General features: G+C 50.3%; 1 protein-coding gene across 1 annotated transcript in view; it reads left to right on the top strand.

The window, feature by feature from the left end:
* Positions 1-7,628: 7,628 nt before the first annotated feature.
* The window catches only part of PARP16 (poly(ADP-ribose) polymerase family member 16), a gene marked incomplete in the record, with an annotated part of 33,875 nt that continues 16,500 nt past the window's right edge, over positions 7,629-25,003 (top strand). Inside the window, 3 exon segments of the mRNA XM_073618326.1 lie at positions 7,629-7,735; positions 14,840-15,028; positions 19,383-19,520. Coding sequence (XP_073474427.1) covers positions 14,876-15,028; positions 19,383-19,520 — 291 coding nt within the window.

Here is a 25,003-nt window from a genome sequence, read left to right on the forward strand (position 1 = left end):
TGAGAGTACCTCAAAAGATGTATGTGTAGCACCCTGGGGTTTAGACAGGGATGCTCCTCAGAAATTTACTTGCCAGAAGTAATCGCCCAGGTTGATTGATAGAGATCCATTGATTTCCCCCTAACTTTGGCCTTGTTGTACTTTTCTCTTCCACCACTGGGTGGCCAGGCACTTGGTGGTACTAGATATAAGAAGGAAAACCCAAGGTCAGGTTATGGGTATATGGGGTATCTCAGCCAATGGGCATGGGTTTTTTTGGATCCCTTGGCCTGCTGGGAGAGCCGGAGAGCCTATATATATATATATATATATATATTCAGGTGGAGTCAGGTGATCAATGTTCTGTGCCACCTGTGAGGGCCTATCCAGAAGCAAGAGTTGGGCAGCTTGCAGTCCAACCAGAAGTGACAGTTCTGTTGGCTGGAAAACCTGTCAGTGGTCGGAGGTAGAAGGGAAGCTGTCGCCACTAAGGGTCCAGCTACCTTATCACCAGGGACTACAGTGAGTAACTGAAGCAAGTCCTGGAGCAGCATTCTCACCGAACGGGCAAGGTGGGTGGAGTATCGGGAAACTTCAGGCGGTGATCAAGTCAGGGACCCAACCAGCGGAGGTGACGCTTGCAGAGCAACCTTGTCAAGTCAAGCCAGGGACCGAGCAGGCCAGCAGGGATGAAGCTTGAGAGGTATCTGGAGTGCCAAGCTAGGGACCCATCAGGGAAGTGGGGGTGATGCTTGAGGATATACCACTGTGAAGATTGGAGGAGCTCAAGGGATTTCGGAGTTAGTGAATCAGAGGGTCTAGTGAGAGACCGGGGGGCTCAGTGGTGAAGAACTACAAGGAGAAGTTGTAGTGAAGCTGAAGGAACTGTTATGTTTGTGTTAGGAACTGTTAAAGACTGTTGCCATAGGAGACAGCATTCCTGCACATGCAGATGTGGTGCCTTGCTGGGGCCTTTCCCTGTACGGCTGTCCTCCTATTGAAGTCTCGGAGTCTGCCAATTGAATCTGCAGCTACTTAAAGATGTCCTGGCCCTAATATAAAGGTAAAATTATGTGCAGTGCTTAGAAATTTGTATTGCTACAAATTCATGTGTATAGGAACCAATGTACAGTGTAAAATAACCACAACAATAAAAATAAATAATTAAAATGGTAAAAAGTGAACCCCCCCCAGTGAAAAGTCACGGGGGGGGGTCAGTTGGGAGAATGAGATGCAGACATGGTCCTTCGCTGTCACTAGGGGGGGGTCAGTTGGGAGAATGAGGTGCAGACATGGTCCTCCGCTGTCACTAGGGGGGGGGGGTCAGTTCAGAGAATGAGGTGCAGACATGGTCCTCCGTTGTCACTAGGGGGGGTCAGTTCGGAGAATGAGGTGCAGACATGGTCCTCCGTTGTCACTAGGGGGGGGGTCAGTTCGGAGAATGAGGTGCAGACATGGTCCTCTGCTGTCACTAGGGGGGGTCAGTTGGGAGAATGAGGTGCAGACATGGTCCTCCGTTGTCACTAGGGGGGGTCAGTTCGGAGAATGAGGTGCAGACATTATTATTATTATTATTATTATTATTATACAGGATTTATATAGCGCCAACAGTTTACGTAGCGCTTTACAACTTGAGGGTAGACAGTACAAATACAATACACTTTGATACAGTAGGAATTAGAGGGCCCTGCTCCTTAGAGCTTACAATCTAAGAGAGAAGGTCAAGAGATACAAGAGGTAATAACTGTGGGTGATGTGCTGATTGAGAAGATAAGTGTACAGTTGTTAGGTGGGGGCCAGATAGGCTTCTCTGAAGAGATGAGTTTTCAGGGATCGTCTGAAAGTGGATAAAGTAGGAGAAAATCGGACGGATTGGGGTAGAGCATTCCAGAGGATGGGGGAGGCTCTGGAGAAGTCCTGAAGGCGAGCATGGGATGAGGTGACAAGGGAGTTTGAGAGCAGGAGGTCTTGGGAGGAGCGAAGAGAACGATTAGGTTGGTATTTTGTGACTAGGTTAGAGATGTAGCTGGGGGCCAGGTTGTGGATGGCTTTGTAAGTTATAGTTAGTATCTTGAATTTAATTCGGTGACTGAGTGGCAGCCAATGGAGGGATTGGCAGAGGGGTGTAGCAGACGCTGAGCGGTTTGTGTGGTGGATGAGCCTGGCAGCAACGTTCATGATGGACTGAAGTGGGGATAGCCTATTTAGAGGTAAACCAATGAGGAGGGAGTTGCAGTAGTCGAGGCGGGAGATGACCAGGGAGTGGATTAGAAGCTTTGTGGCGACATTGGTTAGGAAGGGGCGTATCTTGGAGATGTTGCGGAGATTGAGGCGGCAAGCTTTGGATAGTGATAGAATGTGGGGTCGAAAGGTTAGTTCAGAGTCCAGGATTACACCTAGGACCCTGGCGTGGGGAGATGGGTTGATAGTTGAGCCGTTGATATTGACAGGGAAAGCAGGGGAAGTGGCACCTGAGGGAGGAAATATCATGAGCTCGGTTTTGGATAGGTTGAGTTTGAGGAAGTGATGTGACATCCAGGCTGATATGTCTGCTAGTAAGTTGGTAATGCGTGAGGAGACAGATGGAGAGAGCTGGGGGGTGGAGAGATAGATTTGGGTGTCATCAACGTAGAGATGATATTTAAAGCCGTGGGAGGCAATCAACTGACCCAAGGAGGTGGTGTAGATTGAGAAAAGGAGAGGTCCAAGAACAGAACCTTGGGGGACCCCAACGGAAAAAGGAAGAGGAGAGGAGGAAGTAGAGTTGTAAGTGACACTGAAGGAGCGGTGTGATAGGTAGGATGAGAACCAGCGAAGAGTACAGTCACGGAGACCAAAGGAGTGGAGTTTTTTGAGGAGGAGGGGGTGGTCCACTGTGTCAAAGGCAGCAGAGAGATCCAGGAGAAGTAGTACAGAATAGTGTCCATTGGCTTTAGCCATTAGTAGGTCATTTGAGAGTTTAAGGAGAGCAGTTTCCGTGGAGTGTTGAGGGCGAAAACCAGACTGGAGGGGATCAAGAAGTTTATTCATGGTCAGATGGTCGCTTAGTCGATAGTAGACCAGTCTTTCAAGAAGTTTGGAGGAGAAGGAGAGTAAGGAGATGGGACGTAAGTTGTTGAGATTGGTGGGATCCAGTGAGGGCTTTTTTAGTATGGGGATGACTAGCGCATGTTTTAGAGAGTTTGGGAAGATGCCACAAGAGAGGGAGAGGTTGAAAATGTGAGTTAGAGAGTGTAGAATCGAGTCAGAGGGTGAGCGTAGCATTTGCAAGGGAACAGGATCCAGGGGGCAAGTGGTTAGATGGGTGCTAGATAAAAGTTTAGCAACCTCAGTAATAGTAGCAGGGTTGAATGAGGGAAGTAATGATTGTATCTGTGGACATGGGGTGTTGCATGGGGGAGGTTTTTGCGCATTGGTGATCTCCTCATGAATTGTATCAATCTTAGTTTTGAAGTGATTGGCAATCTCCTGGGCAGTGAGTGAGTTGGTGGGTGGAGGCAGTGGAGGACAGAGTAGAGTGTTGAAGGTAGAAAAGAGTTGACATGGACTGGATGAGAAGGTGTTAATGAGTGTGATAAAGTAGGTCTGTTTGGCAGTGTGAAGGCAGGAGTAGTATTTTAGGAGGGCAGATTTATAATGTGTGAAGTCTTCCTGGGTCTTAGTCTTATGCCACAGGTGTTCAAGAGCGCGGCTACGTTTTCTGAGACTTGTGGTGTCATCTGTTTGCCAGGATTGTAGCAGTCGGGGCCTAATTTTGCGTGTAGTGAGGGGGGCAAGCTTGTCTAGGGAGGAAGACAGTGAGCTGTTGTAGATGAAAGTGGCTTGGTTGGGGCAGGACAGAGGTGAGATTTTGTCATAGAGGTGATCAGTAGCAGAGTAGAGAAGAGAAGGGTTGAGGTGGCGAAGGTTTCTACGGGTAACTGTTAGGCGGTTGGAGGGAGAAGAGGTAGAAGACAGGAAGAGAGGAAAACTAATAAGGTGGTGATCAGAGAGTGGGAGAGGATTGTCGGAAAGGTTGCACGGAGTGCACAGATAGGAGAAGACAAGGTCAAGGGTGTTGCTGTTGGAGTGGGTAGGAGCCTGTATCCATTGCTTCAGGTCAAGTGATGAAGTTAGACTGAGAAGTTTAGAAGTAATAGTAGTGTTAGTGTTAACAGGGATGTTGAAGTCCCCAAGAATGATTGTGGGGATTTCAGCAGAGAGAAAGTAGGGTAGCCAGGCAGAGAAGTCGTCAAGAAAGGCTGATACTGGTCCAGGGGGCCGGTAGATGACAGCAATTCTTAGAGAAATGGGAGAGAATAGACGAATGCAATGTGCCTCAAAAGAGGAGTGTGTCAGAGGGGGAGGTGGGTGAAGAACCTGATAGGTGCTGCATGGGGCTAGAAGGATTCCCACTCCACCTCCCTTCCGTCCACTTGGTCTGGGGGAGTGAGCACTGAGTCCAGAGAAGGCCCCCATGGGAGAGGGAAGCAGGAGAAATAGTATCCGATTCATGAAGCCAGGTTTCAGTAATGGCAAGTAGGTTAAAGGAATTTGTGATAAAGAGGTCGTGAAGGGCGGTGAGTTTGTTGCAGACAGAACGTGCATTCCACAGAGCACAGGAAAAGGGGGGGCTGGTTTTGGAAAGAGGAATAGAGACCAAGTTCTGTGGGTTGCGGCTCCTGCCAGAGGGTGTAGGGGGATGGGAGCAATGGGCAAAGACAGATGATGGTGGCCCAGGGTTTGGGGATATGTCACCAGAGATTAGGAGAAGCAGGAGGGTGAGGGAGGTAATGTGGGATTGTGATTTATGTGAAGGGGCATGTCTCAGAGTACTGGAGGTTTTATCAGTGTATGGATGTAGAATGAGCAAGAGTTGGTAGGAGCAGTAGTAGGGAGAAGACAGAAGGCAGGGTGATATGTATAAGCAGGCGGGTGGAGAGGGGGGGTGAAGGTAAGAGAGTTTGAGGAGAGAGGAGAGGAGTGTCAGAAGCAATGGTAGAGAGTGCATGTTACAGTGTGGAAAGGAGAGCTTATTAGAGAGACGGGTCACCTGCAGTCTGTTAGGTGCTTTCCAGTGCAGATTGCTGTATTTGTTTGTTTCGTGCAATCGCTGAAGTGCAGAGATTGAAGTGCATATCACTTAGAGAAAGAAGCCTTAACGATAGAAGCCTTAACGATAGAAGCCATTGCAATGTGCACCCCGAGCAATGTGCTCACCCCTTAAGGATGTTCAAATTTATACTGTTATAAGGGTGGGGTTGGAGTTTGTTAATTAATCATGAGTGACTATAAGAATGCCTAACAATCAAAGTGGACTTTTTGCTTCTAAAGTCAGAAAAGCAAAAGGTCAGAGGCCAAGATAAGATCAACACATAAAACTTAGGTAAGACAGTCCAGAGCAACAAATAACAATGTCATGGTTGTGCACACAGGGCAATAGATAGAGAAGGCCACATACATGACATGGTCCTCTGCTGTCACTAGGGGGGGGTCAGTTGGGAGAATGAGGTGCAGACATGGTCCTCCGCTGTCACTAGGGGGGGGTCAGTTTGGAGAATGAGGTGCAGACATGGTTCTCCGTTGTCACTAGGGGGGGTCAGTTCGGAGAATGAGGTGCAGACATGGTCCTCTGCTGTCACTAGGGGGGGTCAGTTTGGTGAATGAGGTGCAGACATGGTCCTCCGCTGTCACTAGGGGGGGTCAGATAGGAGAATGAGGTGCAGACATGGTCCTCCGTTGTCACTAGGGGGGGGTCAGTTTGGAGAATGAGGTGCAGACATGGTCCTCCGTTGTCACTAGGGGGGGTCAGTTTGGAGAATGAGGTGCAGACATGGTCCTCCATTGTCACTAGGGGGGGTCAGTTGGGAGAATGAGGTGCAGACATGGTCCTCCGTTGTCACTACGGGGGTCAGATAGGAGAATGAGGTGCAGACATGGTCCTCCGTTGTCACTAGGGGGGGGTCAGTTTGGAGAATGAGGTGCAGACATGGTCCTCCGTTGTCACTAGGGGGGGGTCAGTTCGGAGAATGAGGTGCAGACATGGTCCTCCGTTGTCACTAGGGGGGGTCAGTTTGGAGAATGAGGTGCAGACATGGTCCTCCGTTATCACTAGGGGGGGGTCAGTTTGGAGAATGAGGTGCAGACATGGTCCTCCGTTGTCACTAGGGGGGGGTCAGTTCGGAGAATGAGGTGCAGACATGGTCCTCCGCTATCACTAGGGGGGGTCATATCAGAGAATGAGGTGCAGACATGGTCCTCCGTTGTCACTAGGGGGGGTCAGATCAGAAAATGAGGTGCAGACATGGTCCTCCGCTGTCACTAGGGGGGGGTCAGTTGGGAGAATGAGGTGCAGACATGGTCCTCCGCTATCACTAGGGGGGGTCATATCAGAGAATGAGGTGCAGACATGGTCCTCCGTTGTCACTAGGGGGGGTCAGTTCGGAGAATGAGGTGCAGACATTGGTCCTCCGTTGTCACTAGGGGGGGTCAGTTTGGAGAATGAGGTGCAGACATGGTCCTCCGTTGTCACTAGGGGGGGGTCAGTTCGGAGAATGAGGTGCAGACATGGTCCTCCGCTATCACTAGGGGGGGTCATATCAGAGAATGAGGTGCAGACATGGTCCTCCGTTGTCACTAGGGGGGGTCAGTTCGGAGAATGAGGTGCAGACATTGGTCCTCCGTTGTCACTAGGGGGGGTCAGTTGGGAGAATGAGGTGCAGACATGGTCCTCCGCTGTCACTAGGGGGGGTCAGTTCTGAGAATGAGGTGCAGACATGGTCCTCCGCTATCACTAGGGGGGTCAGTTCGGAGAATGAGGTGCAGACATGGTCCTCCGCTGTCACTAGGGGGGGTCAGTTCGGAGAATGAGGTGTAGACATGGTCCTCCGCTATCACTAGGGGGGGTCAGTTCGGAGAATGAGGTGCAGACATGGTCCTCCGCTGTCACTAGGGGGGGTCAGTTCGGAGAATGAGGTGCAGACATGGTCCTCCGCTGTCACTAGGGGGGGGTCAGTTTGGAGAATGAGGTGCAGACATGGTCCTCCGCTATCACTAGGGGGGGTCAGTTCGGAGAATGAGGTGCAGACATGGTCCTCCGCTGTCACTAGGGGGGGGTCAGTTTGGAGAATGAGGTGCAGACATGGTCCTCCGCTGTCACTAGGGGGGGTCAGTTCTGAGAATGAGGTGCAGACATGGTCCTCCGCTGTCACTAGGGGGGGTCAGTTCTGAGAATGAGGTGCAGACATGGTCCTCCGCTGTCACTAGGGGGGGTCAGATAGGAGAATGAGGTGCAGACATGGTCCTCTGCTGTCACTAGGGGGGGTCAGTTCTGAGAATGAGGTGCAGACACCATGGAGTGAGGATGTTTTTATATAGGAAGGGTGTCACATACAACAACAAAGTGAAAAGAATGTTTTATTACAATGAAATGCTTTAAAATACACGGTGACTACACTGAGTGTTCTATGAGGAGTTCCAGCCATTGATCAGACTCTCAGGTCTCTCTGGTGGGAGGGGCTCTGTCACCACGGTAACGCTTTACTTTCACTTTACCACACAGCTCTGCATGTGAGTGTTTCGCCTCAGAACTACAACTCCCAGAGTCCTCCGCGCAGGGGGCCCTCGCTGGGTCTGTCTGGAGCTGCCTGCAGCTATGACCAGCCCGTATTGAAATGGTAGAGAGTGACAGGCAGTGCTGGGGACAGCCGGATACAGAGAGGACACGTCACCTGTGAGGGAAATGAAAGAGATCAGAGTGTGAGGAGAGGAAGGAGAGGTGAGAGGGATGATCTGTGTGTATTGTGTGAGGGATCTATGTCTGGGATTCATATATTGTATATATTGTATAGGAGATCATAGGGGGGTCTATGGGGGGAGAATTACTAAAAGATAAAACTGGAAAGTGCAACGTCTGGAGCAGCTCTGCAGAGGAACCAATCAGCTTCCAGGTTTTATTGTCAATGCTTAACTGAGCAAACTGAAGCTGGAAGCTGATTGGCCGCCATGCAGAGCTGCTCCAGATTTTGCATTCTCCAGTTTTAGTAAATCTCCCCCCATGTGTATGGGGTGGTTGTGATCTGTGGGAGATCGGCGGGGGTGGGGGGGTCTACTGATTTGTGCGACATTGTCATGGGTTCTGAAAGTGCGATTTAATCACTTGACCTCCGGAAGATTTACCCCCCCCCCCCCCTCATGACCAGGCCATTTTTTGCGATATGGCACTGCGTTATTTTAACCGCTTAGCGACCGCCCACCGCAGATATACTGCAGCAGGACGGCCGCTCTGCGCTAGATCACGTACCCGGTACGTGATCAGACACTTCTAGAGTCTGGGGGGCGCACGCGCCCGCTGGTGACCCGCTCCCAGTTTGATTGCACTCTTCCGGGGTCTGGGGGGCGCCCGCTGTGATCGGACACTTCCGGGGTCTGGGGGGCGCCCGCTGTGATCGGACACTTCCGGGTGTCTGGGGGGCGCCCGCTGTGATCGGACACTTCCGGGTGTCTGGGGGGCGCCCGCTGTGATCGGACACTTCCGGGTGTCTGGGGGGCGCCCGCTGTGATCGGACACTTCCGGGGTCTGGGGGGCGCCCGCTGTGATCGGACACTTCCGGGTGTCTGGGGGGCGCCCGCTGTGATCGGACACTTCCGGGGTCTGGGGGGCGCCCGCTGTGATCGGACACTTCCGGGGTCTGGGGGGCGCCCGCTGTGATCGGACACTTCCGGGTGTCTGGGGGGCGCCCGCTGTGATCGGACACTTCCGGGTGTCTGGGGGGCGCCCGCTGTGATCGGACACTTCCGGGTGTCTGGGGGGCGCCCGCTGTGATCGGACACTTCCGGGTGTCTGGGGGGCGCCCGCTGTGATCGGACACTTCCGGGTGTCTGGGGGGCGCCCGCTGTGATCGGACACTTCCGGGTGTCTGGGGGGCGCCCGCTGTGATCGGACACTTCCGGGTGTCTGGGGGGCGCCCGCTGTGATCGGACACTTCCGGGTGTCTGGGGGGCGCCCGCTGTGATCGGACACTTCCGGGTGTCTGGGGGGCGCCCGCTGTGATCGGACACTTCCGGGTGTCTGGGGGGCGCCCGCTGTGATCGGACACTTCCGGGTGTCTGGGGGGCGCCCGCTGTGATCGGACACTTCCGGGTGTCTGGGGGGCGCCCGCTGTGATCGGACACTTCCGGGTGTCTGGGGGGCGCCCGCTGTGATCGGACACTTCCGGGTGTCTGGGGGGCGCCCGCTGTGATCGGACACTTCCGGGTGTCTGGGGGGCGCCCGCTGTGATCGGACACTTCCGGGTGTCTGGGGGGCGCCCGCTGTGATCGGACACTTCCGGGTGTCTGGGGGGCGCCCGCTGTGATCGGACACTTCCGGGTGTCTGGGGGGCGCCCGCTGTGATCGGACACTTCCGGGTGTCTGGGGGGCGCCCGCTGTGATCGGACACTTCCGGGTGTCTGGGGGGCGCCCGCTGTGATCGGACACTTCCGGGTGTCTGGGGGGCGCCCGCTGTGATCGGACACTTCCGGGTGTCTGGGGGGCGCCCGCTGTGATCGGACACTTCCGGGTGTCTGGGGGGCGCCCGCTGTGATCGGACACTTCCGGGTGTCTGGGGGGCGCCCGCTGTGATCGGACACTTCCGGGTGTCTGGGGGGCGCCCGCTGTGATCGGACACTTCCGGGTGTCTGGGGGGCGCCCGCTGTGATCGGACACTTCCGGGTGTCTGGGGGGCGCCCGCTGTGATCGGACACTTCCGGGTGTCTGGGGGGCGCCCGCTGTGATCGGACACTTCCGGGTGTCTGGGGGGCGCCCGCTGTGATCGGACACTTCCGGGTGTCTGGGGGGCGCCCGCTGTGATCGGACACTTCCGGGTGTCTGGGGGGCGCCCGCTGTGATCGGACACTTCCGGGTGTCTGGGGGGCGCCCGCTGTGATCGGACACTTCCGGGTGTCTGGGGGGCGCCCGCTGTGATCGGACACTTCCGGGTGTCTGGGGGGCGCCCGCTGTGATCGGACACTTCCGGGTGTCTGGGGGGCGCCCGCTGTGATCGGACACTTCCGGGTGTCTGGGGGGCGCCCGCTGTGATCGGACACTTCCGGGTGTCTGGGGGGCGCCCGCTGTGATCGGACACTTCCGGGGTCTGGGGGGCGCCCGCTGTGATCGGACACTTCCGGGGTCTGGGGGGCGCCCGCTGTGATCGGACACTTCCGGGGGTCTGGGGGGCGCCCGCTGTGATCGGACACTTCCGGGTGTCTGGGGGGCGCCCGCTGTGATCGGACACTTCCGGGTGTCTGGGGGGCGCCCGCTGTGATCGGACACTTCCGGGTGTCTGGGGGGCGCCCGCTGTGATCGGACACTTCCGGGTGTCTGGGGGGCGCCCGCTGTGATCGGACACTTCCGGGTGTCTGGGGGGCGCCCGCTGTGATCGGACACTTCCGGGGTCTGGGGGGCGCCCGCTGTGATCGGACACTTCCGGGGTCTGGGGGGCGCCCGCTGTGATCGGACACTTCCGGGGGTCTGGGGGGCGCCCGCTGTGATCGGACACTTCCGGGGGTCTGGGGAGCGCCCGCTGTGATCGGACACTTCCGGGGGTCTGGGGGGCGCCCGCTGTGATCGGACACTTCCGGGGGTCTGGGGGGCGCCCGCTGTGATCGGACACTTCCGGGGGTCTGGGGGGCGCCCGCTGTGATCGGACACTTCCGGGGGTCTGGGGGGCGCCCGCTGTGATCGGACACTTCCGGGGGTCTGGGGGGCGCCCGCTGTGATCGGACACTTCCGGGGGTCTGGGGGGCGCCCGCTGTGATCGGACACTTCCGGGGGTCTGGGGGGCGCCCGCTGTGATCGGACACTTCCGGGGGTCTGGGGGGCGCCCGCTGTGATCGGACACTTCCGGGTGTCTGGGGGGCGCCCGCTGTGATCGGACACTTCCGGGTGTCTGGGGGGCGCCCGCTGTGATCGGACACTTCCGGGTGTCTGGGGGGCGCCCGCTGTGATCGGACACTTCCGGGTGTCTGGGGGCGGACACTTCCGGGTGTCTGGGGGGCGGACACTTCCGGGTGTCTGGGGGGCGGACACTTCCGGGTGTCTGGGGGGCGCCCGCTGTGATTGGACACTTTCGCTGTGATTGGACACAGCGGGAGCCAATCAGCGGGTTCCGGCGGACAACGCGATGTCCACAGGGACCCGACAATTGTCCAGGAGAACAGCAGAATTGGCAGTCTGCCTATGTAAATAAGGCAGATCGCCGTTCTGTGAGAGGGGAAGGCACCGGTTCTATGTTTCTGTGTGCCTTGATGAGTGTTTTTATTAGTACAGTGACAGTGCATTTTTTTTAGCATTGATCACTGTATTCGTGTCAGTTAGTGTGCGATTTGTCCGCCGCAATATTGCAGTCCTGCTATAAGTCGCCGATCGCCGCCATTAATAGTAAAAACAAATTAAAAATAGAAAAAAAAACCCCTAGTTTTTAGACCCTATAACTTTTGCGCAAACTAATCAATAGACGCTTATTGGGATTTTTATTTTACCAAAAATTTGTAGCAGAATAAATATTGGCCTAAACTGATAAGGAAATTCCTTTTTTTTTTTTTTTTTTTTTTTGTGCAAAAAATAAAAACTGCAGAGGTGATTAAATACCACCAAAAGAAAGCTCTATTTGTGGGGGATAAAAGGACATCAATTTTATTTGTGTACAGCGTCACACGACCGCGCAATTGTCAGTTAAAGTGACGCAGTGCCATATCACAAAAAATGGCCTGGTCATGAAAGGGGGGTAAAGCTGACGTGGTTAACTAACAATTGCGCGGTCGTGTGATGCTTTACCCAGATAAAATTTATTGTCTTTTTTTTTTCTCCCACAAATAGAGCTTTTCCTTTGGTGCTATTTGATCACCTCTAAAGGTTTTTATTTTTTGCGCTATAAACAAAAAAAAAAAAAAAAAAGTAAAAAATTTCTGCTATAAAACATATCCAATAAAAAAAATGTAAAAAATCTAATTTCTTCATCAGTTTAGGCCAATATGTATTCTGCTCCATATTTTTGGTAAAAAAAAAAAAAATCCCTATAAGCGTATATCGATTGGTTTGCGCAAAAGTTATAGCGTTTACAAAATCTAGGATATTTTTATTTATTTATTTATTTATTTATACTAGTAATAGCAGCGATTAGCAACTTATAGCGGGACTGCGACATTTTGTCAGACAATCAGACACTGACACTTTTTTGGGGAGCAGTGACACTATTACAGTGATCAGTGCTAAAAAATATGCACTGTCACTGTACTAATAACACTGGCTGGGAAGAGGGATAACATCAGGGGCGGTCAAAGGGTTACCCGTGTTCCTAGCCAGTGTTTATGTGTGCGGTGGGAGGTGCTTTTACTAGGGGATGAGATGAAATGTACACAGGATCCAAGCTGTCCCGCCAACACTGTACCCAAACTAAATTTTTATCTTTTTTCCCCCCACAAATAGAGATTCGATCTCCTCTGTGGTTTTTATTTCTTGCGCTATAAACAATAGAAGAGCGACAGGTTTGAAAAAAAACACAATATTTTTTACTTTTTTCTGTAATAAATATCCCAATTTAAAAAAAAAAAAAAATTTTCCTCAGTTTAGAACGATATGTATTCTTCTACATATTTTTGGTAAAAATAATCGCAATAAGCGTATATTGATTGGTTTGCGCAAAAGTTATAGCGTCTACAAAATAGGGGATAGAATAATGGCATTTTCATCATTTATTTTTTTACTAGTAATGGCGGTGATCTGCGATTTTTTTTTTTTTTATTTTTGTTTTTTTGTTTTTATCGTGACTGTGACATCGCGACGGACACATCGGACACTTTTGACACTATTTTGGGACCATTCACATTTTATACAGCGATTAGAGTTATAAAAACGCACCGATTACTGTATAAATGTCACTGGCAGGGAAGGGGGTAACACTAAGGGGCGATCAAGGGGTTAAATGTGTTTCCTAGGAAGTGATTCTAACTGTAGGGGGGAGGAGACTGATCGATGTTCCTCTGCACTGGGAACACACGATCGGTCTCCTCTCCCCTGATAGGATGTGGATCTGTGTGTTTTACGTCCCAGGCTCTGTTAATGGCAATCACGGGTGCCCGGCGGACATCGCGGTCGCCGGGCACGTGCATCGGCTCCCGAGTGACGCAACGGGCACGCGCTGGCGCCGCCTAGATTGCCGGGAAGCCCAGGACGTCATATGACGCCCGCCCAGGATGGGAGATCCCTCCTGCGGACGTCATGTGACTATGGGTGGGATGTGAAGTGGTTAATTAAACACTAAATTTGGTCTCTTTTTTTTTTTTTAAGATGTACTACATTTCATCTTTATATCAAATAGGAAAGTTCACATCAAGGTTACAATTCTTACAATGTGAAAATCCAGTCACAAGTTAAATAAGGTCTGTCATGATATATATATATATTTTGTTACTGTTCAGTCCCCTATGGGACGAAGTTCATGTAGTTCTTTTGTCTCATGTTGTCAGGTGCTACCTAAACCTAGCTATGAGGTCCGAACCGCACCCCCTCCCCCTCCTGTCACAGCTGATCTGACAACAGCTAGGAAGGAGACGGACATTTCATAACGGCAGTTTGTCTCGGCACTGAGCACTTTCCTGAGACAAGCAGTGGCAAGAGGAATGCACAGAGATGCACAGGATCTGGTGGAGGAGTTCTGTCCTCCTCTCTGCTGCCAACTGCTGAGACAAGGTGGGGGGTTGCGGCAGCTGCAGGAGAGTTGCGAGGGCCACATGAGGTGGCCCGGCAGGTTGTGTTTTGACAAGTGATCTAGGAGAAGGTAGGGCTGCAGAAAAAAATCGATTTAAATCTTGAATCGAGTTGAGAGGTCAAATCGATTCAAAATTTAAGCACATCGATTTCTTTAGATTTTTTTTTTTTTTTCTTTTTACCACGCCGGTCTTGAGGAGCTGCGGGCAGGAGTTTTTATAGGCGAGCCGCGGCTTCGACCTAGTCTGCGAGGCCGGTCGCCGCGGACTAGGCCGAAACTGTGGCCTCGCCTAAAAACTCCTGCCCGCAGCTCCTCTCAGGACCGGCGCAGTGTCCAAAAAAAAAAAAAAAAAAAACTCGATTAGAATCGTGAATCGAGTTTTTTTTTTTTTTTTTTTTTTTTTTTTTTTTTTTTTTTTTTTTAGAAAATCGCCCAGCCCTAGGAGAAGGTTTGTAGTAGAGTGACCAAGTTTACCATCACTTGTCCATTCCTGAGACAAGCAGTGGCAAGAAGAATGCATCTCCTCCCTCCCTGTGCATTCCTCTTGCCGCCGCTTGTCTCAGGAAAGTGCTCAGAGCCGAGACAATCTCCCGTTTATGAAACGTCCGTCTCCTTCCTAGTTGTTGCTGGATCGGCTGCGGCGGGAAAGGGGGGGCAGTTCGGACCTCCATAGCTAGGTTTAGGCAACGTGGTACAAAGTACTAAATGTACTTTATATTTTTTTTTTGTATTTCAATCTCTTTATTAAGTTTTTACAGATAGACAATTCAAACATACATTGGTGGTATATCCACACCATAAAAAAAAAACAAACATCTTACAATAACATTATACACACTATCATAACTATAACATCAAACAAACAAAAAAAGGGAAAAAGGAAAAGGATGGCCAGGGGGTACAACATAAAGACATCTCCTACACTTACCCCAATAAATCTTCTTTTTACATTAAAGTTCCATTTGCCCCCTAATTTCTAGGTGATTCCCTGGAAATTAGGGGGCATAGAGGACAGAATAGGGGAAAATCATCACAGTAGACGTTTTTCAGGCTCTCCTGTCCTTGGCTTCTTTAGCGATCTCTGTTGGTGTGAAGTCTCTTCTTGTCATTTTATATTTCTCTTTTCTTTGCAGAGTGACTCCAGAGACGCCTGTGGCTGGGATAAAGCGATGGTGGAGCACGTTATTGCCAGGGACCCGCTGGCGGCGGATTTGAAGTTTAGCCTCTTCATGTCTGCCCTGAGGAGCTATAAAAGAGACTCGGTGCTGAGGCCGTTCCCTGCGCTCTATGCCAGCGACCAGTACAAGGATTTCGATGCCTTGGTAGGAAATAACAACTTCCTATTATTTCCCGGGATCTCCGCTTTACCGCAGATGTTTTATTTCTGATCAGTTCCAGATCTTTTCCAAAAACATTTTGTCATTGTGCCTTCACTACTGCGCTATCCACACCCTGAAAATTGGGGATAAAGTTAAATAAATTGAAAATTTATAAATGTGAATACATTAAAAGACCACAATATGTACATACACTATTTTACCAAAAGTATTGGGACGCCTGCCTTTAACTTTATCGGCATCTCAGTCTTACTCCGTAGGGTTCAATATTGAGTTGGCCCACCCTTTGCAGCTATAACAGCTTCAACTCTTCTGGGAAGGCCGTCCACAAGGTTCCCTTTTTTTCTTTTAAAATAACAAACATGTTATACCTGCCTCTTCTGTGCAGTTGGTTTTGCACAGAGTGACCCCGATCCTCCTCTTCTGGGGTCCCTCCGCGGTGCTCCTTGCTCCTCCCCACATCGAGTGACCCGTCTGAGAAGCTCTCTCCTTCAGGGACACCCGTGCGGGCCTGCTCCCGTGTCCTGCTGCTGCGTCCATAGACACAGACAGCAGGACTCGGCACCGCCCCCCCGATGCCTGCATCATTGGATTTGATTGATAGCAGCGGGAGCTAATGACTGCGCTGCTATCAATCTATCCAATCAAGAGCCGGGACGCCGGCCAGAGAGAGTGTGCGCATCCCTGGCGTGGGAACGAACAGGCTCAGGTGAGTAAAACCGAGGGGGGGCTGGTGCACTACAATAGGTTTTTCACCTTAATGCATAGAATGCGTTGAGGTGAAAAACCGGGAGGGTTTACAACCCCTTTAAAGAGGAAGTAAAGCCTCTTAAAAAAAAAAAAAAAAAATACACCCTGCAAGGCAAAGGCATAATGAGCTAGTATGCATAGCATACTAGCTCTTTATGAATTACTTACCTGAGATCGAAGCCCTGGCATCAGCCCTCGTTCGCCTCCTCCGACGCCGCCATGGCTCCTGTGCTGTGACTGGCTGGAGCCACAATGACGTCACTCCCGAGCATGCGCGCTGGTGCCACCACTAACGGCATGATCACCTGCGCCCGATGTGTACGGCGCATGCGCTGTAGATATCGGCGCCGCTATTCCTGCAAATATCTGCTAAACCTTTTAGGTTTGGGAGATATTTCTTGTACCTACAGGTAAGCCTTAATCTAGGCTTACCTGTGGTTGTAATGGGTTTACAATGCCACTTTAAGGCATCAGCATACCAAGATATTTTGGGCAGTTTTATTCTCCCAACAGGTATTACCGCAAATGTTAGCGCAAGAACCATAGTTCTAGCGTTAAACCTTCTTTGTAACTCTAAACTGGTAACCTGTAAAAGTTTTTAAAGCGTCTGCCTATGGAGATTTTTAAGTAGCAAAGTTTGTCATCATTCCACAAGCGTGGTCAGTTTTAAAGTGTGACACGTTTGGTATCTTCTTATTCGGCGTAACATTATTAGCAACATTATTTAAAAAGGGCCCAAAATACATCCCTGGGAATTACAGACCAGTTAGCCTAACATCAATAGTATGTAAACTCTTGGAGGGGATGATAAGGGACTATATACAAGATTTAGTAATGAGAACGGTATCATTAGCAGTAATCAGCATTGATTCATGAAGAATTGTTCTTGCCAAACCAATCTATTAACCTTCTATGAGGAGGTGAGTTGCCATCTAGATAAAGGAAGGCCCGTAGACGTGGTGTATCTGGATTTTGCAAAAGCATTTGATACAGTTCCCCATAAACATTTACTGTACTAAATAAGGTCCGTTGGCATGGACCATAGGGTGAGTACATGGATTGAAAACTGGCTACAAGGGTGGTGATAAATGGGGAGTACTCGGAATGGTCAGGGGTGGGTAGTGGGGTTCCCCAGGGTTCTGTGCTGGGACCAATCCTATTTAATTTGTTTATAAACAATCTGAAGGATGGGATAAACAGTTCAATCTCTGTATTTGCAGACAATACTAAGCTAAGCAGGGCAATAACTTCTCCGCAGGATGTGGAAACCTTGCAAGAAGATCTGAACAAATTAATGAGGTGGGCAACTACATAGCAAATGAGGTTCAGTGTAGAAAAATGTAAAATAATGCATTTGGGTGGCAAAAATATGAATGCAATCTATACACTGGGGGGAGAACCTCTGGGGGAATCTAGGATGGAAAAGGACCTGGGGGTCCTAGTAGATGATCGGCTCAGCAATGGCATGCAATGCCAAGCTGCTGCTAACAAAGCAAACAGAATATTGGCATTAAAATGGGGATCAACTCCAGAGATAAAACGATAATTCTCCCGCTCTACAAGACTCTGGTCCGGCCGCACCTGGAGTATGCTGTTCGGTTCTGGACACCAGTCCTCAGGAAGGATGTACTGGAAATGGAGCGAGTACAAAGAAGGGCAACTAAGCTAATAAAGGGTCTGGAGGATATTAGTTATAAGGAAAGGTTGCGAGCACTGAACTTATTCTCTCTGGAGAAGAGACGCTTGAGAGGGGATATGATTTCAATATACAAATACCGGACTGGTGACCCCACAATAGGGATAAAACTTTTTCGCGGAAGGGAGTTCAACAAGACTCGGGGCCACTCATTAAAATTAGAAGAAAAGAGATTTAACTTCAAACCATGTAGAGGGTTCTTTACTGTAAGAGCAGCAAGGATGTGGAATTCTCTTCCACAGGCGGTGGTCTCAGCGGGGAGCATCAATAGTTTCAAAAAACTATTATGCCGCGTACACACGGTCGGACTTTTCGGCTACAAAAGTCCGACAGCCCGTCCGACAGACTTTCCAGCGGACTTGCGGCAGACTTTCTAACGAACGGACTTGCCTACACACGATCACACAAAAGTCAGACGGATTCGTACGTGATGACGTACACCGGACTAAAATAAGGAAGTTCATAGCCGGTAGCCAATAGCTGCCCTAGCGTGGGTTTTTGTCCGTCGGACTAACATACAGACGAGCGGATTTCTGGGTCCGGCGTAGTTACGACGTAAAGATTTGAAGCAAGTTCCAAATCTAAAGTCCGTCAGATTTGTGGCTGGAAAAGTCCGCTGAAAGTCCGGGGAAGCCCACACACGATCAGATTGTCAGCCGACTTTAGTCCGTCGGACTTTTGTGGACGAAAAGTCCGACCGTGTGTGCGCGGCATTAGATAAGCACCTGAACGACCGCAACATACAGGGATATACAATGTAATACTGACATATAATCACACACATAGGTTGGACTTATGATGGATCTTTTTTTAACCTCACCTACTATGTAATCATGGTTTATATTTTACCAACAAATTGGGTTATATATTGTGTTTTTTTTTTATAAATATCGTATATACTCGAGTATAAGCCGAGTTTTTCAGCACATTTTTTGTGCTGAAAATGCCCCCCTCGGCTTATACGCGAGTCAAGCACTTTTCTGCAACAGAGAATGACATTTTCTGAACCGACTTTGGGGTCCCGTATCTCGGGGCCACTTGGTGCTAGGAACCCCACATTTTGGTGTGCAAGCCCAGTGGTACTAGCACTACAACATATCCAAAGCTGGGGTTCCCAGAACCAAGTGGCCCCGAGATACGGGGCCCCAAAGTCGGTTTGGAAAATGTCATTCTCTGCTGCAGAAAAATGCTTCACATTTTCCAAACCGACTTTGGGGCCCCGTATCTCGGGGCTACTTGGTTCTGGGAACCCCAGCTTTGGATATATTGTAGTGCTAGTACCACTGGGCTTGCACACTAAATTTGGGGTTCCTAGTATCAAGTGGCCCAGAGATACGGGGCCCCAAAGTGGGTTCAGAAAATGTCATTCTCTGTTGCTGAAAAGTGCTTGACTCCAGTATAAGCCGAGGGGGGCATTTTCAGCACAAAAAATGTGCTGAAAAACTCGGCTTATACTCGAGTATATACGATATATATAAAAAAACACAAGTCAGTCAACTGTGTCCATCTGCAGCAATGTCATTTCGGGACCCTTTGGGTCCAGAGACCCCAAATTTTGGCTGCGGCTAGGGGGCATCTAGGAACCCTTAACTACCAAGTTTGAAGTTCGGGGGACCCATGGCTGCAAATGGTCACAGTGAGGCTGCAAATGGGCATTGAATTAATGAGCAGCGCCTTTGTCTAGCATAAAAAACAATCGATGGTTCATTTGGTGGTCACATCTATGTAATGTAAACTGATGGGGTAAACACAGCAGATTCTGTCAGAGGTTTCTAAATGTAAAATCTAAAAAAAATCTCAGATTCTTCCAGGCACGAACATTTGATTTTCTTGTGCACACCTCGTGTTGTACTCTGTATTTTCCAGCATCTATTAATGTTGATGTCTTCTTAGATCGGTGACACGAACACCCTGCCCAACCTGCAGGAATTCCTCCAGAACAAGACAAAGGTAGATCAGAAAGTCCTGGATCTGCTGAGCTGGGTATTGTCAGAGAAACTCTTCACCATAAAAGGCCTTAAAAAGGAGAAGGTGAGATTATCAATCAGCAAATGTCATGTCCCTAGATACTATTAAATAGCTAACTGCCAATTACACTTCAGATTTGGGGTGTTAGTTAAAGGATTTAGGGTGTAACATGCTTTTACCAACCTGCTACCAAAGCCCCCCCCCCTGTGTCAGTGGATGGGGGTTCCCCTACCTGCACCTACTGTCACATTTTGAAAACAGCGGGGCTTCGCCTGCACAGCTGCATCATTCATTTACAACAATCTGTGAATGAAAGATCTACAAGTCCCCGTCTTCCACCACGGCAAGCAGACTTGTAGTTTCAATGTACTGTTATGCCGCGTACACACGATCGGAAATTCAGCCCGCAAAAGACCAATGAGATTTTTTCGGCGGAAAACGCGACCGTGTGTATGCTTTATCAGACTTTTGCTGGCCAAATTCCAGCCAGCAAAATATTGAGAGCAGGTTCTCAATTTTTCGGTTGGAAAAAGTTCCTATCCAAACATGCGATCGTCTGTAGCAATTCCGATGCGCAAAATTCCTACGCATGCTCGGAAACAATTCGACGCATGCTCGGAAGCATTGAACTTCATTTTCTCTCGGCTCGTCGTAGTGTTGTACGTCACCGCGTTCTTGACGGTCGAAAGTTCAGCGAACTTTTGTGTGATCGTGTGTATGCAAGGCAAGCTTGAGCGGAATTCTGGCGGAAAAGCAATCATATCTTTTTCCGACCAAAATCCCGATCGTGTGTACGTGGCATGAGTGTACTGATCAGCGCGGTTGTAGTCTATTCACACTGCCTACGGCTCTGTAACTGAAAGTCTGTACAGAAGTGTGTTGTGTTTTTTTTTTTTTTTTTTCCTGGAAAAAAATATGTGCATTTATTTCTTTTATTCATGAACTTGGCCTGTAAGGCCGGGTTCACACTATTGCGAATTGGATGTGGAAATCCCCGCATACAATTTGCAATAGCAGGAGATTGTGACCGGCTCTATGCAGCCGGTTCACATATCGCCGGTGCGAAGTTACACAGGAGCCCTGTGCGTCTTTTGGTCTGTTTCAGGTCCGAAATCAGCCCAAATTTCGGGCTGAAATCGGATCAAAAACAGTGAAACCAGGACGCACCGGACCCCTGCTGGGAGCCGCTCATGTGACGGAAGGCCTGAAGTTGTTTATAATCCCAGATAACTTCTCCTGCCCTTAGAAAAGCTAATTACAGGAGTAGCAGTGTGAATGAGGCATAACATGTATTTGTGAATGAATGCTCTTTTGGGTGGATAGAATTTTTACTTGTAATCTTTCATAAAAACGTGGCTTGCACTATCTTGTGTCTGTAGATAGCCTAGACCAGTGTTTCTCAACCAAGGTGCCACTTGGGTTCCCCCGGTGTGCCACGAGCACGAGACTCTATTTCCTCTGGATCAGAGATGGAGGCATTGGGAGACTCGAGTGTGATAGGGAAACTTTGCCATGGGGGTACTCTTATGGGATGAGAGGCTGTCATGTATAGAGGGGGCTCTGATGTGATGGGAGGACTCTGACTTTATGATGAGAGTGCTTTATGGTAATAGGAGACCTCTGTTGTACAAGGGGGACTTTGTTGTGATGGGCAGCCCTGAAGTAAGGACCTCTGATGTGACGGAGGAAGGGGGGCTCAGATATGATGGGGAACCTATGATGTGAAGAGAGACTCTGATGTAATGGGGGACTTCAGATGTGATGGGTGGGGTCCTCTGATGTGATGGGGGGACCTCTGAAGGTTCTGGGGGACCTCTGATGTGAAGGGAGACATTGATGTGATGGGGGATCTCTGATGTGATGGGAGGACCTCTGATGTGATTGGGGGGGGGGGACCTCTGACGTTATGGGGGGACCTCTGACTTTATGGGGGACCTCTGATGTGAAGGGAGACATTGATGTGATGGGTCGGGACCTCTGATGTGATGGGGGATCTCTGATGTGACCTCTGATGTGATGGGAGGACCTCTGATGTGATGGGAGGACCTCTGATGTGATGGGAGGACCTCTGATGTGATGGGAGGACCTCTGATGTGATGGGAGACCTTTGATGTGATGGGAGGACCTCTGATGGGATGGGAGGACCTCTGATGGGATGGGAGGACCTCTGATGGGATGGGAGGACCTCTGATGGGATGGGAGGACCTCTGATGGGATGGGAGGACCTCTGATGGGATGGGAGGACCTCTGATGGGATGGGAGGACCTCTGATGGGATGGGAGGACCTCTGATGGGATGGGAGGACCTCTGATGGGAGGACCTCTGATGTGATGGGAGAACCTCTGATGTGATGGGAGGACCTCTGATGGGATGGGAGGACCTCTGATGTGATGGGAGGACCTCTGATGTGATGGGAGGACCTCTGATGTGATGGGAGGACCTCTGATGTGATGGGAGGACTTCTGATGTGATGGGGAGGACCTCTGATGTGATGGGAGGACGTCTGGTGTGATGGGGAGGACCTCTGATGTGATGGGGAGGACCTCTGATGTGATGGGGAGGACCTCTGATGTGATGGGAGGACCTCTGATGTGATGGGGAGGACCTCTGATGTGATGGGAGGACCTCTGATGTGATGGGAGGACCTCTGATGTGATGGGAGGACCTCTGATGTGATGGGGAGGACCTCTGATGTGATGGGGAGGACCTCTGATGTGATGGGGAGGACCTCTGATGTGATGGGAGGACGTCTGGTGTGAAAGGTGAAATAACAAAAACAGTCTGGCGCCAGGAAACTGGGGCATATGTTGCACTGGGAACCTTGGGAGTATCCTGCAAGAGCCCAAAGAGCAGCTGTGTGGATGAGCCCACCAAGAGGGGTGTGAATACAAGTACAAACATTCAGGGGCAACCACAATTAAAAGTGCTGATCAGGACAGTCTTGTGTGGACAAATGATCAAAAAGCTCAATGGGATAAAAACATGTGCCAATTTCTTTTCTCGGACATCACGGGACACAGAGCCACAGTAATTACTGATGGGTTATAGGGTATCACTAGGTATTGGACACTGGTCACACCCTAATCAGGAAGTTCAACCCCCTATATAACCCCTCCCCTTCCAGGGATACCTCAGTTTTTACACCAGTGTCTTAGGTGATGGACGTGTAAAGATGTCCTGTGCTGAAGCTCCAAAAGGAATATTCTAAGATCCTATACTGGGGCAAGCCAGGCGACCGGATCCATTCAAAGTGTCTTTTCATGGCCGAATTGGATGGTACCCGGGCCTCGTGTCCGAAGAAACGAGGTTTTACCTGTAACGCTTCTCTTTTTAGAGAGCTGGACCCGCGGATCAGAAAATGGCTTTAAACTTCCTAATTTCTGGCGAGGTGCTTTACAGGCCCAGAACTGAAGGATCCCCCTACTGATGGGGGCCCCTGTCTCTGACGGTTTTTCCACAAACGGAGCCCACCGTGAGAGGCGAAGATTGGGTCTGTGTAAACTGAACCCTGCGGCCTGGATAAGGTAAGAGGAGATTCCACAGAATTTTTGAGTTCTAGTGGCTTTTCTCCTTTAAGGTGAATGCATGCTGTGCCTATTGTGACCACCGGGGGCTGCCAAGAGCACAAACCTTTTCATGTTTGATCTGTCTCAGCGTCCGCTGCATTAGCTCTTCCTCCAGCTCCAAAGGTAGATGGTGGGGGGTTTTCTCTGCTGGGATGGTCCCCCCAGGCTAGGGAAAGGCTCAGGTATGCTGTAAGGCGGGTGAGACCGCACTGTCACAGCCGCTGCCGCCGCCGCCACCGAAGCCGCATTGCGATGCAGGGCCCATCACTGCCGGCCTCCTCCTTATTCCCCCAACCCCAGCCTCCCTTCAGGCTTGTCAGAAAGGGTCGGCTCGCGCGGGAAGCGCTCGTTTTTCAAAAACGGGGGGGGGAGGGGGGGGGGGGGCGTCAGCACAGCGTCAGCGTGCCCAGACGCCCACAGTGCCAGAAAGCATGGCCATTTAAAGCACACTGTACAGGTGCTCTGAGCTTTGGAGAGACAGTTGCATGTAAGGTGGGACACAGGCATTCCCCTAGGCTGCATTTACTAAAGAACACCGGACTGGGCATTTGGTAGCAAGGCTTTTAGCCAGACTACATCGCTCAGCAGTCAGTGTTCGCTTTTGATACCTCACACCTTGTTGCTTTGCACTATGGGTAGAAGAGGTTCAAGCACCCCAAGAACCAGAGGCACTAGGGGGTCTCGTTCAGGTTCTGAGGACCCCCTGTCTGCTACACCATCCCCTCCTGAGGGACCAGGGGCAGCTGGACAGGGAGAGCCATTGGGGTTAGGGGCTACATCTGCTGCCGGCACTTCAGCCCCTGTGTACATTACACAAGAAGTTTTTTCCTCAACCATTTCTGGATTAGAGAAAAAGCTAATGGCCGCGATTACATCTTCACGCAGTGAAAGAAAACGCACAAGGCCTTCCTCTGCTCCCCAAGACCCTCAGTCAGAGGAGCTCTGGGATAAAGGAGATGAATCCCTTTCAGAGGATCGGGATGGGACAGATGATTCCTCTTCGGAGGATTCAGGTGGAGAGCGACCCTCTGCGACTTCCCAAGAGGAGAAAGTCTTAGTGCAGATCCTCACTGGTTTGGTCCGCTCCACATTTAAGTTGTCCCTACCTGAAACTACTACAGAAACCTCTTCTGCTTTGGGGTCACTGAAACCTTTCCAAGCAGCACATGCTTTTCCTGTTCATAATTTACTTGAAAAGCTGCTTTATTCTGAGTGGGATCACCCAGATAAGCGATTTCTTCCGCCGAAAAAGTTTTCTACACTTTATCCTATGGAAGAAAAGTTTATTAAGAGGTGGGGAATACCGGCCATTGATGTGGCCATTTCCTCTGTAAATAGTAATCTGACTTGTCCTGTAGACAACGCTCAGATGCTCAAAGATCCTGTGGATAAAAAGATGGACTTCTTATTGAAAGATGTGTTCTCTTTAGCAGGATCAGTGGCCCAACCTGCAGTAGCAGCGATTGGAGTCTGTCAATACTTAAGAGACCATGTTAAACAGGTCATCAAAGTATTACCTGAACAGCAGGCCCAGGGGTTTGCTAACCTTCCTGCGGCTTTATGTTATGCTGTTGATGCCATTAGAGATTCTATCGTGCAAACCTCTCGCCTCTTGCTTGGGTTGGTGCATATACGTAGAATCTTATGGTTGAAAAACTGGTCAGCCGAAGCACCATGTAAGAAGCTACTGGCTGGGTTTCCCTTCCGTGGTGAAAGGTTGTTTGGAGAGGACTTGGATAATTATATCAAGATGATCTCCTGTGGGAAAAGCACTCTCTTACCTGATAAGAAGAAGAGTAAGCGTCCCTCTTTTAAACGGACTCTTTCCCCAGCGCCAGGGGCATCAGCCTCCAGGCAGTCACGAGGGTCTCCTCCGTATGGGGCAAGAAACAAGAGTCAACCCCAGGGACACAAGAAATCCTGGGGGAAAAGGTCTTCTAAGCAAGACACTAAGACCTCTTCATGTAGGGGCGCCCCGCT

The sequence above is a fragment of the Aquarana catesbeiana genome, linkage group LG03 (assembly GCF_042186555.1).
Source record: "Aquarana catesbeiana isolate 2022-GZ linkage group LG03, ASM4218655v1, whole genome shotgun sequence".
Classification (NCBI taxonomy): domain Eukaryota; kingdom Metazoa; phylum Chordata; class Amphibia; order Anura; family Ranidae; genus Aquarana; species Aquarana catesbeiana.